This window comes from Scardinius erythrophthalmus, assembly GCF_964197995.2.
Source record: "Scardinius erythrophthalmus genome assembly, chromosome: 4".
In the NCBI taxonomy this organism is placed as follows: Eukaryota; Metazoa; Chordata; class Actinopteri; order Cypriniformes; family Leuciscidae; genus Scardinius; species Scardinius erythrophthalmus.
In genome coordinates this window covers 47,017,414-47,036,397 of record NC_138224.1, presented here as the reverse complement: position 1 = coordinate 47,036,397, position 18,984 = coordinate 47,017,414, and the positions used below count along the sequence as shown (strand labels likewise).

At 38.7% G+C, this 18,984-nt stretch overlaps 1 protein-coding gene and 1 long non-coding RNA gene across 2 annotated transcripts in view; one reads left to right on the top strand and one right to left on the bottom strand.

The window, feature by feature from the left end:
* Nucleotides 1-18,984, bottom strand: part of LOC308689647 — a 1,235,845-nt gene that overhangs the window by 977,765 nt on the left and 239,096 nt on the right. The window lies entirely within an intron of this gene.
* LOC308689608 (NLR family CARD domain-containing protein 3-like) overlaps nt 1-18,984 on the top strand; it is a 31,244-nt gene that overhangs the window by 271 nt on the left and 11,989 nt on the right. The window contains exons 2-4 of the mRNA XM_081363418.1: nt 11,371-11,655; nt 15,700-17,509; nt 17,771-17,944. Coding sequence (XP_081219544.1) covers nt 11,388-11,655; nt 15,700-17,509; nt 17,771-17,944 — 2,252 coding nt within the window. The 5' untranslated portion in view covers nt 11,371-11,387. The remainder of the gene's footprint in view (nt 1-11,370; nt 11,656-15,699; nt 17,510-17,770; nt 17,945-18,984) is intronic.

Genomic DNA, 18,984 nt, shown 5'->3' with positions numbered 1-18,984 from the left:
AAGATTTTTAACTATATGATTGTCGTGGCCAAAATAATTAATAATAAAAATATTGCGATATCTAAAATAAGAATAATGCTATCAGTCAAAGTAACCTTTTATTTATTTTTTGGCTAATGAATCACACAATTGCATACAAAGGGAAATGCTGACCATTTTTAGCTTAGCACTAGCAGGGCTGCCAACTTTTGAGTTTTTTTTTATTTTATTTTTATTTTTATTAACATTTTGCAACTTTTGAGTTTAGCTTGGTGTAAAAATGGAGCGCCAAAACTGTTTTTAATAAAATTGACAGAATTTGAAAGCTGAGACTCTGTTTCATATCATAGTAACCAGTTCTGTCGTGTCTGTTGATATCAGTGTATTGTAAAAAGCGCTATCTAAATAAAGGTGACTTGACATGCATCAGTGGAAACTATGCTACAATGCATTGCATTAAAAATACAAAACTGGTATGCACATCCCAAACACCCAGATTGGGCTCAGACTGCACCTGATGAAGACCTGATGGTCGAAACTTTGTGCTTTTAATAAATTTATCTTGAGTATCTTGAACTTCACATTGCATTGCATTCACATTCCTGTCAAAAGTATTCTCTTTAAGGAATTAGGATTGTGCAGCATGAGATATACATTCGATTTTAAACATGAACATGTTTCTCTACCTTGTAAGGATAATGTAAGTTCCTTTGGACCGCATATAAATGCCCAACCTTTGTGTGCTGGAAATGAAGACCACCTCTCCAGTAAATTGTCTTTCTTTTCTGTCTTGACATATAATAATAAATAAGAGATCTCATGGCAAAATAACTGGTGTTTGCTTCCGTGATTCGGGGAGAAAAGCTTAATTACAGGTCTAGACTAGTGCCAGGGCTGCCAACTCTCAGGCATTCAGTGCGAGACTCACGCTATTGACACTGTTCTTACCAGTGTTAATTTTGGCAGCCATTTTTGATTTAGTCTTAGTCTTCATCTTCAGATGAAAATGCTTATTGGTGTTAGTCACGTAAGGGTTAATGCCCGACGAGGTGTCCATTATCAGGTATTAATGGACGACGGCGAGGCGTGAACCGTCCAACGCGCAGCGGAGTTAAGTCCATTAATTAATTAATGGACTTAATTAATTAATTAATTAAGTCCATTAATACCTGACAATGGACACCTCGAAGGGCATTAACCCGCTTATACCATGGTCACTTACGAAAGAAAAAAATATTTAATCAATTAATAATACTTTAATGTGTTTTAGAGTAAAAATCGTGAGGGTTTTTATTTATTAAGTTGAGCGCACTATTTAAAGGGGGGGTGAATTGCTGTTTCATGCATACTGAGTTTTTTACACTGTTAAAGAGTTGGATTCCCATGCTAAACATGGACAAAGTTTCAAAAGTTAAGTTGTACGTTTGAAGGAGTATTTTTGTTCCAAAAATACTCCTTCCGGTTTGTCACAAGTTTCGGAAAGTTTTTTTCGAGTATGGCTCTGTCTTACGTGAGATAGAGCGGAATTTCCTTATATGGGTCCTAAGGGCACTTCTCCGCGGGCGCGGGCTCGTAGACTAGAGAGAGAAGAGAGCGAAAGCAGTACGTTACCTCAAAGCGCTATGCTCGGCTTTTAGGGAAGTCAATGTCACCAAAGAAGTGGGTTTTTGGTTGCCAGGGCAAGACAACCCTGCACAGATTCCCAAAGAACCCAGCGTTAAGGGAACAGTGGATGGAGTTTGTTTTTTCGAAGCATCAACAGAGGTTGTGCAAGACTGTTTGTTCCCTGCATTTCGACGATGATTGTTTTATAAACAAAGCCCAGATCGACGGATTTGCGTCTAATGCCTAAGGATTGAGCAGTCACAATGATAAAGGTTCGCTGTCGAATGCGGTGAGTAAACTGCTTCAAATGTCTCTTGTGTTGTTGTTAGCTCGGTTAGCACAGCTATAGCACACCGCCCACACGGCCCACCCCCAGCCGCTCGTTTTTTTCCGGAAAGACTCGGTACAGCCTATCTTTCTTTTATAAATATAATAAAACTAAAGACGTTTTGGAGATATGAAGGATGCAATACTACTCTATAGGTACTCAAGATTAACAGGAGATTGAGTGAAAATGAGCATTTCACCCCCCCTTTAATATCTCCCGTATACAGGCGTTGCCAAGCAACGTGGCCACAGCGACCCGACCGCAGCAGTTGATCAGTGAGTTTGAGCCAGCGCAATCATTTGGTATAAGGGACAATATTTGCCCCCTTTAATCAATTTTTTCAAGTTCATTTTTTACCTTTATAAGTACCTTTATAAAATAAATAATGCTTTAAATTAAACAATGTTCAATAAATATGCAATGATGGTAAAAACGGAGTGATTCTTTTAAAAATTTAATTAAAATCGCCAGTAGGTGGCGGTAAGTCACTGTCTTTATGAGTGAGTCATGGAGTCATTCATTCATTCAGTAACAAAGCAAGTTGCTATATTTATGAACAGGTCATTAAATCTCACAATTCATTCAAAGCCACATATTCGTTCGCGAATCATCGCTGTGTGCTGCAGTTCTGCTATGGCTTTCGTTGCAAAATAGAGCAATACGCCTACTGACAATACTGTTTTAAATGTAGTACATCAGTTAATGTTACCCTTCTGTTTGTTGAACTGTTGTATAAAATCAATGTCATATTTGAAATCGTGTGGATATTCAGGAAACATGCATTCTTGCTCGTATAATATGATCAACATTAAAAACACTTATCAGCCTGCATTTTGATCGCAGATTTAGTCGCACGGATAGCGCGAGCGGCTCGTGGCAGAGCACAGACTGAATGTCACTTTAATTTAAGTAGAAAATCTCAAATGAAGATCGCTGAACTCCAGCTTACTTATCTGTGTTTTCAGATCATTCGCGCTTCTTCAGTAGTATAGAGAGCGCGCGCGAGCATGGTTGCCAGATACTATTGAAAAGGCCGGGTAGAAAACGTGTTCTTTTAACAGAAAGGCTCTGACTGGGGGTTTAATTATTAAAATCTGGCAACCATATGCCTGAACGCTCGTAAAAATAGTCAATGTGTTGTCGTCTCCTTTATTTGACACAAACAAGTGGTTTTGGTCAAGTTAAAAAAAAATGTAAACACATTTCAGTCTCGTCTTTTTTCGTCAATGATATTGCACGTGTGTTGATATAGTCACAGTTATCATTTATTGTCGAGTCATGAAAAAAGAAACAAATTGCAACAGAAGCAAACTCATCTGATTTTGTATCCTCAATATGTCCTGAGTAAGCAAAAAAAAAAAAAAAAGCCCAGAAGAATCCCATTACGGGAAAGTTTCGGAAAAGACTCAAATATAGCCTATATTATTTACCTATTCATTCTTTTTCTTATTCCTGAGACAACAAACTGCTGTTCACGAGCAGAATATGTCACTACAGAAATTATTCTCATTAACATTATAGTTCATGGCATTTGACTGCAACAGTACTGATTCTAGCTATCAGTTTGCTCTTAATGTGAAATCTGAAGGGAATAAGTGAATTCTTCCTGGTGCCTTGAAGGGAAGAATGTAGTGAGCAAGTCTAAGCCAGATGTGTGAATTTACCAGATGTGACAAAACTCTTTAAACAATGAGAAATCGAAACACTCGTTGTTCTAATGACACACTAACAAAACTCATCTATTCTTTTGTAAGTGATTTTAAAGGAGAACTTGGTAACTTTTTTAACTTAATAAAACTGTCTAGAAATCATTTGGATGGTTAAACAACCTGTTCTGGTGATATTGGTGACTTTCCCCGCTCCCCCCAGCGTTCCCAGGCGGAAAACCAACCTTGCAACTTGGGGACTACCGTCCCGGCAAAATAGAAATTGGAAGTCTCGTGAGAAGCGAGAACGATAACGAGAATGAGCGCGAAACACAAATTGCTTTACGGCAATTTGACATAAACACACACGCATGTATGATGTATTACCAGATTACCCACCTCGGTAGACATAGCTCCACACGATACAGTTGGCTTGCTCCGATCAAAACAAACGCACATGAGCAGCGGTAGAGAGGGGGAGGAGGCCGCCGCAAGTGAGTTTTTTCAAGTGTTGATAAAAAAGTATGCATGGGTAACACTTTATAATAACGTTCAGTTGTAAGTAATTTATAAGTGGTTAATGATGAACTAATCATTTACAGAACATTCATAAATGATTAGCAAGTGATATACTAACATTTTATGTATGTTTTGTAAATTCTGTTACAAGTCATTTACAATTGATTAGTAAATGATTAACTAATCATTCACAAAACATGACTATGCATTCATAAATGATTAATTAGTGATATGTTCATTATTTTATGTATGTTTTGTAGATTCAGTTATAAGTCATTTACAATTGATTAGTTAATGATTAACTAATCATTTACAAAACATGACTGTGTTTCATAAATGTTTAATAAATGATGTTACTTTTTTTGTATGTTTTGCTCACATCAGGTGCACACAGTGGTTAGACTCCATGTGTTTCAGAGAAGACAGCTGTCTATACCTTCACCAGTTGTTACAGTGAAATACCATATATGGTATGTATCCTGTTGTGACGTTGTTGGTCCCGGTTTGCAGGCAGTTGTAATGGTGTACGCTAAATAAAGAGGCACATGGATCCTGGTTGTTTATTACATACTGCAAACACCAGTCAGCACTTACACTGCAGTGCACACTAGTGTTCAACACCTGTTATAGATGTGTAAACGTCATTTACAACACTTTCTGCATCCCCTAATCTAAAGTGTAAACTATTCATCACTTAACGTAAATGTCTTACACTTCATTTGTAGATTACCACTTCAAGAATCAAAAAGGCATAAGATCTACGAATGTTATCTACAAATGTATATGTAACACATTTACAAGTGATGAATAGTTTACACCTTAGATTAGGGGATGCAGAAAGTGTTATAAATCATTTACAACACTGTCTGCATCCCCTAATCTAAAGTGTAAACTATTCATCACTTGTAAATATGTTACACTTACCTGTTACAAATGATACTTACCTGTTACAAATGATCTGTACATGTATTCAAGGCATTTACAACACTTTTTGCACCCACTAATTGCTACATACATACATACATACATACATACATACAAAAAAAAAACATTATTTATTAAACATTTATGAAATGCATATTCATGTTTTGTAAATGATTAGTCATTTTCTAATCAATTGTAAATGACTTATAACTGAATCTACAAAACATACAATAATTAACATTGCTTATTAGTCATTTATGAACGCATAGTCATGTTTTGTAAATAATTAGTTAATCATTTACTAATCAATTGTAAATGACTTGTAACGGAATTTACAAAACATACATAAAGTGTTAGTATATCACTTGCTGATCATTTATGAATGTTCTGTAAATGATTAGTTCATCATTAACTAACCTCTTATAAATGACTTACAACTGAACGTTATTATAAAGTGTTACCTACATTGAACATAATATACTGCAAGTGCAAAAATAATATATAAATTGTAAACTATAAGTATATTGTTATGTTCACTTAAAGAAAACTTACAAGTATACTTGCAATATAAACTACTAAACTAGTAGTTTACTGAGAGTACACTTCAGTGTGTACTTTCATAAACTAAAACATTAACTACTTGTATTAAAATAGTAAACTACTAGTATACTTAAGTTCACTTGTAGTACAGATGCATTACAAATGAGAAACCTAGTTGTGTACTTAGTTTACTACTTTTACACTTAAACGTACACTTTTATATTCTAAAAGTGGGACAATTTAGTCCCAAGCAGTATTGAAATAGTACACTTACAAGTTTACTACAAGTACACATTGATATTAGTATACTTACTACATAAAGTATACTTAAAAATATACTTGAACATACTTCAAGTATACTTAAGTATACTTCATAAAATTAACTTTTTCATAAGGGAGACCAAGAATTTAATCCCTGAAACTGAAAATATGATCAATTTATAGATTGAAGGTACAGGCACTACATGAGGTGTTTGTGGCCACAGCAAAAACTCACTTATTTCTATTGCTGACATTTCAGTGGAAGTGCATGTGATGAGGAAGGATGCTTTACAAAATCAAATGACTCTTGATATACTGTTATGCAACTGAGTGTTGTTCATATATCCCAGACAACACTGGAAGAGCAGTGCACAATTTAGAGTTCTGCATAAACAGGTAGCTAAACTTAATACGGATCATGTATTTTCTCCTCCGAGTGGGGCACATGGTTTGGATCAATATTGGGTCCACTATGGAATCATATTTTTATATTATTTATTTTAATCAACATGGCGGCAGTGTTGATGAGAGCCGCTGGTGGAGGCTCGGCTTGCCCCCGTATAAAACCTGCAATTTATAAAACGGATAATGGGAAGGTGATAGTGGAAGATGAACTGTTAAATTTCATCGTGGTTAAAATGAAGACGTTAAGCCATGATGAGATTGTTTTGCTAGCAACTAATAACTTTTCATCTGAGTGGATAGAGGAGTCCAAGCGGCTTTTGTTTGATGTATGCCCGGATACCACGCTACGCTGTATCGGACACAAAGGCCCACAGAAGGACGTGAATAATATCAAGGCCTGTTTGAAGGTTTTAAATGAGTGTGGTGAGAATATTCCGCGGTTTGTTTCACATTATTTGGATGAACTGCCACCTGTGGGATTTGGCCATATGGATGCCTCGGCGTTGCTTAGCCGAATGGAGCAACTGAACCAAGAAGTTTCTGGCCTGAGGAGGGCATTGCAAATACAGGCAGAAGTGGGTGAAAACTTGGGGACAATTGTTGCGACCATGGATCGCCGAGTGACAGCGGTGGAAACGCACTGCACATCGGGTTATGATATAGGGGCTGATGACATCGCACGTGAAGGGATGTCGGGGCGTGCAGGCCCTGATCGACAGGAGGAGTTAACAACGTCTCCCGCAGGGAAGTCTTGTCACCTGGGTCTGGATGCTGAGATCGCCAGTAGCTCATGTGGGGGGGTGAAGGGACTGGAGGGTTCCGCTGAACAGCAGGAGCTCCTGGATGTAGCAGTAACATCGCCACGATCACAAATACAGTCCTCGCAGTGGAGCGTTGTTGTGAAAGAAGGTCGCAAAAAGTCGGGGTCCCTTAAAGGAACTGTGCCACGGAAATCCCACAACAAGCAAAGTCACCTTAAACGTGGGCAGAGGAATGTGGGAATAATTGGAACCGGTACTGAGAGCAACATTGGAGTGGTGAAAACAAAGTTGGTGAATGTGTTTGCCACTAGATTTTCTCCCACGCTGGATGCAGACACGCTACGTGGATATTTATCTGAGAAACTGGAGAATGGAATAGTGACGTGTCGGAAGATTGAGACGGCCCATAGCAGGTATGGCTCATTTCACATTACTGCTGAATGTAACAATGTTGCTGATATATACAATCCAAAACTCTGGCCCGACGGGACTTATGTTCGCCGCTATTATGAGGCCCGTGGCTCCAAAGTCTTGGGCAATGAGCGGGGTGGTGAACTGAACTGTCTTGGTACACTTGTAGCTCCACACGGGAGTCAGTCTGCAGTTGCTGCTATGTAATTAATTCATCTATATGAACATTTGTGTCGCGTCTTATAATGCGCGTGGATTGCGTGTTGGCCACAGTGATACTGATAAATCACGCCGTGTCGTTGTGGACAAATTGATGGAGAGATGTGACATTTTGTGTGTCCAGGAGACGTTCCTTGCTAAACAAGAACTGGATGGATTAAATTCCCTGCATAGAAACTTTCATGGAGCGGGTGAATCAACAACAGACTTAAGTGCTAAAGTTGTCCGGGGGAGAATTCCTGGGGGGGTTGCTACGTTGTGAAATAAAAAATATGATCAGTTGGTCAATGTTATAAGATTGGGAGTTGATTGGGCCATTGGTATTGAGCTGTGTTGTAATGACATGAAGATAATAATTTTGAATGTTTATACGCCATATGAGTGCATATATAATGAGGATGAGTACCTCAGTAGATTGGCATTTATCATGTCTTTTATTCAGGATAATTCATCCACCTGTATATATGTTTTAGGTGACATGAATGCTGACATTTCTGATGCAAAATCTTCATTTGGTAATCATTTATTGCAGTTTTGTACAGACAGTGGATTAATTTTATCTAGCAAGGTACTATTGCCAAATGATAGTTATACTTATATCAGTGAGGCCTGGCACTCTACTTCCTGGCTAGATCACTGCCTTTGTACAGTGGATGCCCATGACTCCATTGAGATAATGAAGATTGAGTATGATCTGGCTATTACGGACCATATACCCTTTTTTATGGTGTTGAACACGGGCACTATACCGGTGTTGTTGCCTGTGGACAATGGCATTGTAGAGAAAATAAATTGGTCAAAAATTTCTAAGCAAGATCTTAATAGGTATGTTGATCATTCAGATGCTTTGCTGGCCAATATTGAGGTCCCAAATGATGCCTTATTGTGTCGGGATATGAATTGTAAGAATGTGCAACACTGTAAGGCTTTATGTTCCCTGTATGAAGCTATTGTGGATTCTCTCAGTATTTCGAGTAGGCCTCTATATAAACCTAGGAAAAATTTGTGCATTGTTAAGCCAGGGTGGAAGGAACACGTAGAAGAGCTTCATGTAGAGGCTCGTAATGCTTTTAAAAAATGGGCTGAGTCAGGCAAAAGTAGGCATGGCCCCTTGTTTGAAACAAAACGAAGCACTAATGCCAGATTTAAATGTGCACTTCGCTATATTAAAAGAAATGAAAACATTATGAGGTCTGATTCACTGGCATGGAAGCTGCAAAATAATAATGTTAATGATTTCTGGAAAGAAATTAAAACTATTAATAATTGCAAAATATCTCTTCCGTCTAATATAGATGGTGTGAGTGGTCCTGATGAAATTTCACAGTTATGGCGGAAACATTATTGTGAACTACTAAACTGTGTGAAAAGTAATCTGTCTGTGGTGGATAATGTGGAGTATAATGATGATGTTGTTATTACTTCTTCTGAAATCCATGAAGCAATATTGAAGCTATGTCACAGTTCTGTCACCCTTGTCTGGGTTTTCTCTTGGTTTAGTGACAGAGCTGTGACACTCCCGGTTTGTCATGTGTTGTGTTAGTCTGGTCTGTTGTGAGCACATAGCTGTCGTGTTATTTCCTTGTGCCATGTGCTCTCCTGTCAATCGTCAAACCCCGCCCATCTTGTTATCTCGTTATTGTTTAATGTCCCTCACCTGCCTGCCTCGTTACCTTCCTTGTTTGTTCCCTATTTAGTCCCCCTGTGTTTGCAGTCCTGTGCTGGTTCGTTGTCTATGTTCCCTCGTGTTCTTCTTGATGCCTGCCTGAGTTCTCCCCTGTTTTTCCCCCACGGAGTTGTTTTGTTTGTAAGTTTGTTTTGTTTACTTAATAAATTCCTTTTACGCACATGAATCCTCGCTTCCTGTTTTACCCATTACGTGACAAGCTAAGAGATAATAAGGCATGTGGTCCGGACCATATTACAGCCGAACATCTTAAACTTGCCAGTAAGAAACTGTGTCCTTTGGTGGCTATGTGCTACACAGGGTTTTTTGTTCATGGAGAGTTACCTGATTCTATGCTGTCTGTTGAACTGGTACCTGTTATCAAGGATAAAGTGGGGAAGCTGAATAGCTCAGATAACTATAGGCCAATAGCTTTGGCCAGTGTTATGTCAAAAGTGTTGGAGACAGTTATTTTGTGTAGACTTGAGAGGTACGTCCTGTCTACGGATAATCAATTTGGTTTTAAACGAAAGCATGGTACTGATTTATGTATTTTTGCACTAAAGGAAATTTTAGATAGATATAATAAACAAAATTCCACAATGTTCTTGTGCTTCATTGATGCCTCTAAAGCATTTGACCGTGTTAATCATCAAAAATTGTTTTTAAAATTGATTAAAAGTGGGGTTCCAGGTTATTTGATTAGAATCTTGGTCTATTGGTATTCTCATCAGACAATGAGAGTTAAATGGGGGAGTGTTACAACAGCTCCTTTTAAAGTGACCAATGGGGTTCGACAGGGTGGAATTTTGTCTCCTTTTCTTTTTAATGTGTATATGAATGATTTGTCTATGATTTTAAATGTTTGTGGTACAGGTTGTAGGGTTGGTGACTCACTAATTAATCATCTTATGTACGCTGATGACTTGGTCATTTTTAGCCCATGTAGTGCTGGTATACAACAGCTTTTGAGACTATGCACACAGTATGGAGTAGATTTTGATATTAAGTATAATCCAAAAAAGAGTAAAATTATGACTATAAGAAGTAGAGAAGATAAATATTCACATTTCCCTGATTTTTATCTATCTGGTACTGTACTTGATGTATGCACAGATATTACATATCTTGGACATATTATTGCAAATGACCTGTCTGATGACAAGGATATTTATAGGCAGCGTCGTAAGCTGTATGTGCAGGCGAACATGTTGTGTCGTAAGTTTAGTATGTGCTCTGTCCCTGTGAAGATTTCACTTTTTAGAACATACTGTACACCGTTGTACACTGCCTATCTGTGGTGCCGTTACAAGCAAGATAGCATTAGAAAGCTCACAGTAGCTTATAATGACAGCATGAGGCTGCTGCTAAGAGTTCCAAGAGACTCCAGTGCAAGCCATATGTTTGTTAGTGCCGGGGTACCTACCTGTGCTGCAGTCTTGCGTAACTTAATGTTTAGATTTATGGGTAGGGTGTCTGAGTCAAAAAATGACCTAATTGCTGTGTTAACTAACCCTAGACGAAGTTCTGTAAGATTGTCGTCCAGACTGTGGAACCATTGGGGTACATGTCTGTATGTTAGACATTGAACACTGTGTGTTTTACTATGTGTGTGTTTTTGTGTATGTGTTTTTTAATATGTATGTGTTTTTGTATTGAATTATGGATCCCTCTGGGTCTGGAAATAAAGTTTATTAATTTTACTTATTTCCTGGCTCTTGCAATGCTTGCTATTCTTGTTTAATCTCATGATTGTGTGGTTTGAGGGATGTTTGTCTCCATGAGTTAGAGATGAGAGAATGTCTCCATTTCAAGATTTTTGGCATCACAGGACGGTGTTGTAAATCAGTAATTTTCCATTGTTTTCCTCTCGATATAGTAACACTTGTTGGAATTGTACTGGTCAGGCAAAGTGTAACATCCAGATGAAGTCAGAGCATTGAAACATACGCAACTAAGATTATTCAATAAACTTATTTTATTATCATCATTGCTTTGTCTCCTGCTTCTGCTCTTCCCTGACTTTTCAGTCAAACTCTCATGATAGAAGACTTAGAGCATTTTTACACTGGCAGTTTTGGTTAAAACTTTCTTATTATCCTGCAGCTGTGAATCTGTGAAGGATGATGGCGTCTGGTAAAGTTGAAGATCTGCTTGAGAAATCACTGAATGAACTGGCAGAAGATGAACTGAAGAAGTTTAAGTGGCACTTAAAGAATGATCATGAGTGTATAACAAAGTCTGAAATGGACAAAGCAGATATCTTAGACACAGTGGATAAGATGGTAGGACGTTTTAGACCAGAAGCAGCTGTGGAGATCACTGTGAAGATCCTGAGGAAGATGAACCAGAATAATCTGGCTGAGCAGCTGGAGAACAATCACAAGCAAGGTACCGTTTAATTTACAGTGACTGTAATGTGATTGACTGTTTACCAATGAGATGGTTTGACATAAACTTTGCTCTGTGCAAACTTGCAGCTACTAGATAAAAACTAGGTTGGCTTGAGAAAGATTAGCACGAAAGTTGTAGTTTTAAAAGCTTGAAGTTTCAAGGTTTTCAGTTTTCAGTTTTAAATGCCAGATGGATGGATAGCTTAAAGCTTAAATAAGTATCAAGGGCTTCTGGCAGTTAAACAGTTGGTGTTCAAATAGCATGTTGCTAGCATGATTTATCATGTTGTTAGCATGATTTAGCATGTTAACATGTTGAAACTAATATGTTGCTTACATGATTAGAACATTACTAGCATGTTAGCTTAATTAGCACATTGTTAGCTTGTTGCTAGCATGATTTAACACAATTTTACCACTTTGCTAGCATTATTTTCCATGTTGGCAGCATGATTTACCATGTTTCCAGCATGATTTACCACGATTTAACGTGACGATGGATACACTGAACAAAATTATAAATGCAACACTTTTGTTTTTGGCCCCATTTTTTATGAGCTGAACTCAAAGATCTAAGACTTTTTCTATGTACACAAAAGGCCTATTTCTCTCAAATATTGTTAACAAATATGTTTAAATCTGTGTTAGTGAGCAGGTGTGCCTTAGGCTGGCCACAAAAGGCCACTCTAAAATGTGCAGTTTTATCACACAGCACAATGCCACAGATGTCGCAAGTTTTGAGGGAGCGTGCAATTGGCATGATGTCCACCAGAGCTGTTGCCCGTGAATTGAATGTTCATTTCTCTACCATAAGCCGTCTCCAAAGGCGTATCAGAGAATTTGGCAGTATATCCAACTGGCCTCATAACCACAGACCACGTGTAACCACACCAGTGCAGGACCTCCACATCCAGCATCTTCTGAGACCAGCCACCCGGACAGCTGCTGCAACAACCGGTTTGCATAACCAAAGAATTAAGCTCATCTGCATGCTCATCGTCCTCATCGGGGTCTCGAGCTGACTGCAGTTCATCGTCGTAACCGACTTGAGTGGGCAAATGCTCACATTCGCTGGCATCTGGCACTTTGGAGAGGTGTTCTCTTCACTGGATGAATCCCGGTTTTCACTGTACAGGACAGATGGCAGACAGTGTGTATGGCGTCATGGGGGTGAGCGGTTTGCTGATGTCAACGTTGTGGATTGAGTGGCCCATGGTGGCGGTGGAGTTATGGTATGGGCAGGCGTATGTTATGGACAACGAACACATGTACATTTTATTGATGGCATTTTGATACTGTGGCGAGATCCTGAGGCCCATTGTTGTGCCATTCATCCACGACCATCACCTCATGTTGCAGCATGATAATGCACGGCCCCATGTTGCAAGAATCTGTACAAATTTCCTGGAAGCTGAAAACATCCCAGTTCTTGCATGGCCAGCAGTTTTAACAAAATGTTAGGAAATGAATTTAAAAATAATGAAATAAAAAATGTATTAAAACTTGAGACAAATAAAAAAATGAATTTGAACTGAAAAACTGAAGTGCTATACCTCACTCTTTGAGGTTTGTCATAATTATGTGGTACTGATAGTTATATTTCTTAATAAAATTGTTTCAGATTGAGCAAATGCTAAAAAGAAATTATGAATTATTACACCGGGTAGATCACTGCAGCATTAAAAGAGGTCAAAAGTTTTTTTTTTTAAAGAGCCAGAAAGCATGAACAATTATGCTAGCGTTAACATTTCAGGCAAGACACCAGATGTCACCAGACTGTTGTGTGTGGGTGATATATCATCCTCAAGGAGATGATTTTTGGAATATAATATAACAATGCATTATCACAGTGACGCCAAATAAGCATTTATCGTATCTGAGAGAAATGTAGCAGCGCGTTGATCTTCCAGTCTCTTCAAAGGAAGATTACAAACGGCGAAAGCCAAATGATTACACACTACGAGTCAACAATTCTGTTATTTTGGTGGTTTGCTTCACGATGTGAGCACAGGACTCTTTTACTTTATTGACCCTTGTTGGCAGACTTTTTTTTTAATTTGGCTAAAACAATATGGAGCTAGGCCTAGTGACGTTGTTTAGGGCGCAACAAGTTTGCTTTTCATTTACACTGAACCAAACGTTTCAGGGGCTGAGGTGGGTCAGACCCGTCATATTTTAAGTCTGTTTTTATGTGGCATTGCGTCTTTACACAGAATTCAGAGCAGACTCAAAGCCGCTTTAGAGCAGCCTTAACTCGGCTATGTAAAGATGCCTTACTGTGCGTTCACACCGGACGCGAATAGCGCATCAAATTCGCGCCTGCCGCGTCTAGTTATACGCTTAACCACTTTGTGTCCATTCGCGCGTCAAGAGCGAAATTGACGCGCATAAAAACAAAAGTTTGAAGCGAAATTTACGTGCGTCAGAGGCAAAAGTTTGAAACCCATTGGCGGCCATCTTTTTACAAGATGTCTGATGTTGATCGATCATTTATCGAGAGAGTCACCGCTCTGTATTTACTCTGGAGAGCAGAACAGCAGCGTAGGGATCATCGTCGCCGTATTTGGATCCACCAGACCCTTCTGAGGCGAACCCAGTTTGGCAAGTTGCTCCAGGAGCTGCGCCTGGATGACGGCCGCTATCAGCGGTGCTTCTGCCTGTCCCGCGCCCAGTTTGATGACCTGTTGTCCCGCATCGGAGCAAGGATCACCCTCGCCCTCACCCACATAATCTGTAATTTATTTTTGTATTGATGATAAATGGAGCCAGCCTCCGAAAGTAATTAAACTGTCCTGTGATTTTTTTCTCTCACACAACACTGTCCAGACACGAACTATGTTCTTATACACTAAAGTATATTGGTTGTCTTTACATTAGAATAATAATATTTCATATAATCTGGATTTAGATATGGAATAGCATTCAATACAAAATGAATATGTCTCATATATTGAAATCAAGTTTTTATGTGATAAAAATTTACTTTGTTTTTAGTTCCCCACGTGACAGCAGCAAGCAGGCTCCTGATTGGTTAACGCGGCGTGAATTGACGCTGAAGATCAGATTTTTCAACTCGGGCGGCAGACGCGAATTCGCGTCAAACGCGTGAATGCACAAAAAGCACTACATACGCTACGATATGTTACGCGCGTAAAAAATTCCTGCGGCGCGAATGAGGCGTACTCGCGTCTACCGCGCCGCACATTCTACGCCTCATTCGCGCCGCAGGAATTTTTTACGCGCGTAACGCGTCTTTGCATTGACTTAACATTGAAATCACTCGCGCCTGACGTGCTATTCGCGTCCAGTGTGAACGCACCATTAGGAGGAGTAGCAGTCAGTAGTTTCAGTAATAGTAGCTTTCTCAAGCCAACTTAAGTACAGGGCCAAGAACAGCAGCAGATCTTATATAAGTACATTTATTAGAACATACTGTCTAGTCATGATTTTATGAATGGTTAAATGGTTTACAAGAGTTTTAAACCCTGAATTAAAACTTCTACAAGCAACTCCTATATACGCAGGGTTATTGCAATAACCCCAACCTAACCCTAATACAGTCTCATGTCTTGATTGGTTTGCTAGATGTCAATGGTTTGATCAAAAATCTTGTAATAAGTTTGGTCAGCATGGCCTTAAAGGAATAGTTTACTTAAAAATGAAAATTCTGTCATTTACTCACCCTTAAGTTGTTTAAACCCTGTATGAATGTATTTCTTCTGCTGAACACAAAGAAAGATATTTTTAATAATTCCAGTAACCAAACAGTTGATGGACCCCACAGACTTCCATAGTAGGGAAAACAATACATTCATAAAGGTTTGAAACAACTTGAGAGTGCGTAAATAATGACCAATTGCATTCGAGTCAGCATTTATCAAAGCACTTCCATCACCATATATGTATTCAGCATAATCAGTGTAAGACGTGCATATAAACACTACTGCAGTAAGAGTGTGATTAATTTGAATATAGTAGAAGCATGATTTTATGAAAAACATGATCACTTAGTCTTTGCTGTCTTTTTCCCTTTTTCTTAAAGGCTCAACTGCAGACGATAGAGAAGTTACTCTTCATGATTACACAGAGACCAGCCTCAGACTGAAGAGCAAATTAAAACAGGACTACGAGCAGATATTGGTTGGTAATTCAGAGACGGGTCATCTGGAATACCTGAATGATATTTACACTGATTTATATGTGGTGGGGAATGAGACTGGAGGAAGAGTGAACGACCATGAAGTGATACAGATCGAATCAAATCACAACCGATTGACTGCCAAGGAGAAGCCAATCGTGTGTAATGACATGTTTAAAGCCCAGTGTGACACGGGTCGACGAAACAGAAAAGTGCTGACAATGGGGATCGCAGGAGTGGGAAAAACTGTCTCGGTCAATAAATTCATCTTTGACTGGGCTAAAGGAACAGAAAATCAGGATATAGTCTTCATATTTCCACTTCCATTCCGTAGATTGAATTCGATTAAAGAAGAGTACAGTCTCATGGGACTGCTCAACAAATACTTCTTTAGTAGTCCTGAAGAATTGCCCTCTCTTCCTGAAGGTGATGGTAAAGTTATGTTCATCTTTGATGGGCTGGATGAATGTCGCTTTACTTTGAACTTTAAAGAAGATGACACATTTACAAATGTAAATGAAAAAACAACTGTGAGTAAGATAATAATAAACCTTATCAAGAGACATCTGGTTCCCTCTGCTCTCATCTGGATCACATCCAGACCAGCAGCAGCCAGTCTGATACCCCGAAACTACATTAATCAGGTGACAGAGGTGCGAGGATTTAATGATGAACAGAAAGAGCAATACTTCAAGAATAACAGCAGTCCTGAGGTTGCTGGAAACCTCATCAGTCACATCAAGAAATCCAGGAGTCTGCACATCATGTGCCACATCCCCGTCTTCTGCTGGATCTCTCTTATTGTTCTTCAGCCTCTACTGGATCGAGAGAACAATGACAAAACTCCCACAACTCTCACAGGGATGTACACAAGCTTCTTAATTTCTCAGCAGCATCAGATGGAAGAAAAATACTGTGATGAGCCCGAACCTAATTCCAATGCAGAGTCTTTTGATCAGATTATTCTGAAGCTTGGGAAACTGGCTTTTCAACAGCTAGAAAAAGGAAACCTGATTTTCTACAAAGAAGATCTTGAGGAATGTGGACTAGATGTCCAAAAAGGGTCATTGTACTCTGGGTTATGCACTCAAATGTTTCAGGAGGAAAAGGTTTCAACAAGAAACATTTACAGCTTCGTACATCTCAGCATGCAGGAATTCCTTGCTGCTCTTTATGTGTTTATGATGGGCAAAGATGAGAAAGCTAACCTATTTCTTCAATCCTGGAGAGAAAAACTGACATGGAGACTCTCCAAAAAGCCACTGTTTCAGCTTCATAAGGCTGCAGTCAAGAAGGCTTTAGAAAGTGAGAACGGACACCTGGACCTTTTCCTTCGGTTCCTTCTGGGTCTGGAGTCCAATCAGAGTGACCTGAAGGGACTACTGCCAGGACTGGAACTCAGAACAGAGAACATGAAAAACACTGTTGACTATATCAAAAAGAAAATAGAGAAGGAGAAATCAGTAGAGAAGACCATTAATCTCTTCCACTGTCTGAATGAACTGAAAGATGACTTTGTGGAGGAAATCCAGAAGAATCTGAGCTCAGGAAAACTTTCAGCACAGAATCTGTCCTCTGCTCAATGGTCTGGTCTGGTGTTTGTGCTTCTGATGTCAGAAGAGACTCAAGAGAAGTTTGAACTGCAGAAATACAGAAGATCTGATGAAGCACTGATGAGACTGCTGCCAGTGATCAAAAACACCAGAAGAGCACTGTAAGAGTCTCCTTAACATTCATTTTTATACACTATTAGTCCTTTGTAATTGCCTTCATTTTAAATGGGTGACTTGCTGGCTTAGACTGTTCAAAAAAATGAATAAATGTAATGTACGTGATATAAATGCTGGTTTGATGTTTAATGAAGAGAAAATTGTTTTAGCTTTGCCTACATCATTACAGTTAAAGGTATTTTAAAGCTCCAGTTTATAATAGCTAATAAGCATTACTATTGATGTTTGTTTTGTTCTCTACACAGGTTACAGTGCTGTAATCTCACTTTTCAGTCTTATGAACGTTTGTCTTCAGTTTTACAATCCTCAAACTCCTTTCTGAGAGAGCTGGTCCTGAGTAACAATGACCTGAAGGATCCTGGAGTGAAGTTTCTTTCTGATGGACTGAAGAGCCCAAACTGTAAGCTGGAAATACTGAGGTAAATGGTTTTAAAATAATTAACTATGCTATAATCAGAGGCGGACTTAACCAATAAGTGAGGTAAGCGGCCGCTTAGCGCCCCCAAGAGACAAAACAACATTTGCAGGAATGTGATTTTTTTTTCCATATTTATACATAAGTATGACCCACATAGACTGCACAAGTCTGGGAAAAATATTGCTTGGGGTGGGGGGACAGGAATTGACTGTATAAAGTTTGAATTTGCAAAATGACTTATGCTTCTATTTCAAACATGGATTGCTTCTGACAGCACTGAACAAGCTAGCAGCGCCATCTAGTGGCTCTGAATGCTTAGCATCTCAGCCAGGTTTCAAAATTAACACCACACACCAAATGGCGATTAACTTGAAACAGTGTTACTTATCAGTTGGCTGGGATTTTTTTTTCATGAATTCTAACAATGCATGTTTGAAAGAACAGGATATGGCTTAGTATGAAAATCAAATTGTGAAGGTTGTGATGTGTTCATTCATATAAATATACATTCTGACTGTAAGGACCAAGGTTAGAACTAGGCTGTGAGGGCTGAATGTAGAAGGCTAATGATAAAGTAATTCCAAAACTGTAACTCCAATTTTTTTCCAAGGAGTCAATACAAAAAGTCAAGAGGGTGAGTGTTTCCCAAAAAGGTAAATTAAAAAACATCTAAAAATGTCAACAAAAAAAAAGCAAATGTCAGAAAATCGAACAGAGCAAATAAATCCAAAGAAAATCACAAGAGTAATTTATCAAAGACTGAAGAGGTTGATCTCAAAATATATAAAAAAATAAATAAATAATTGGAACAGAGCTACTTACTACTCACGGGAAACGAAGCACAAGTAAGAACACTAACACATGAATGATGGTAGGAAAATAAAAGGAAACACAATGAGGGCCTTTAGTGGCCAAAACTACTTAATAAACCTAACACTGACATGCTCTGTGTTTCAGAGTGAAGCATGGCACTGTATTAATTTATACACAAGCAACTCATGATCCTGTGTTTTCAGTGTTTCAGAGCAACTCAGTTCACAG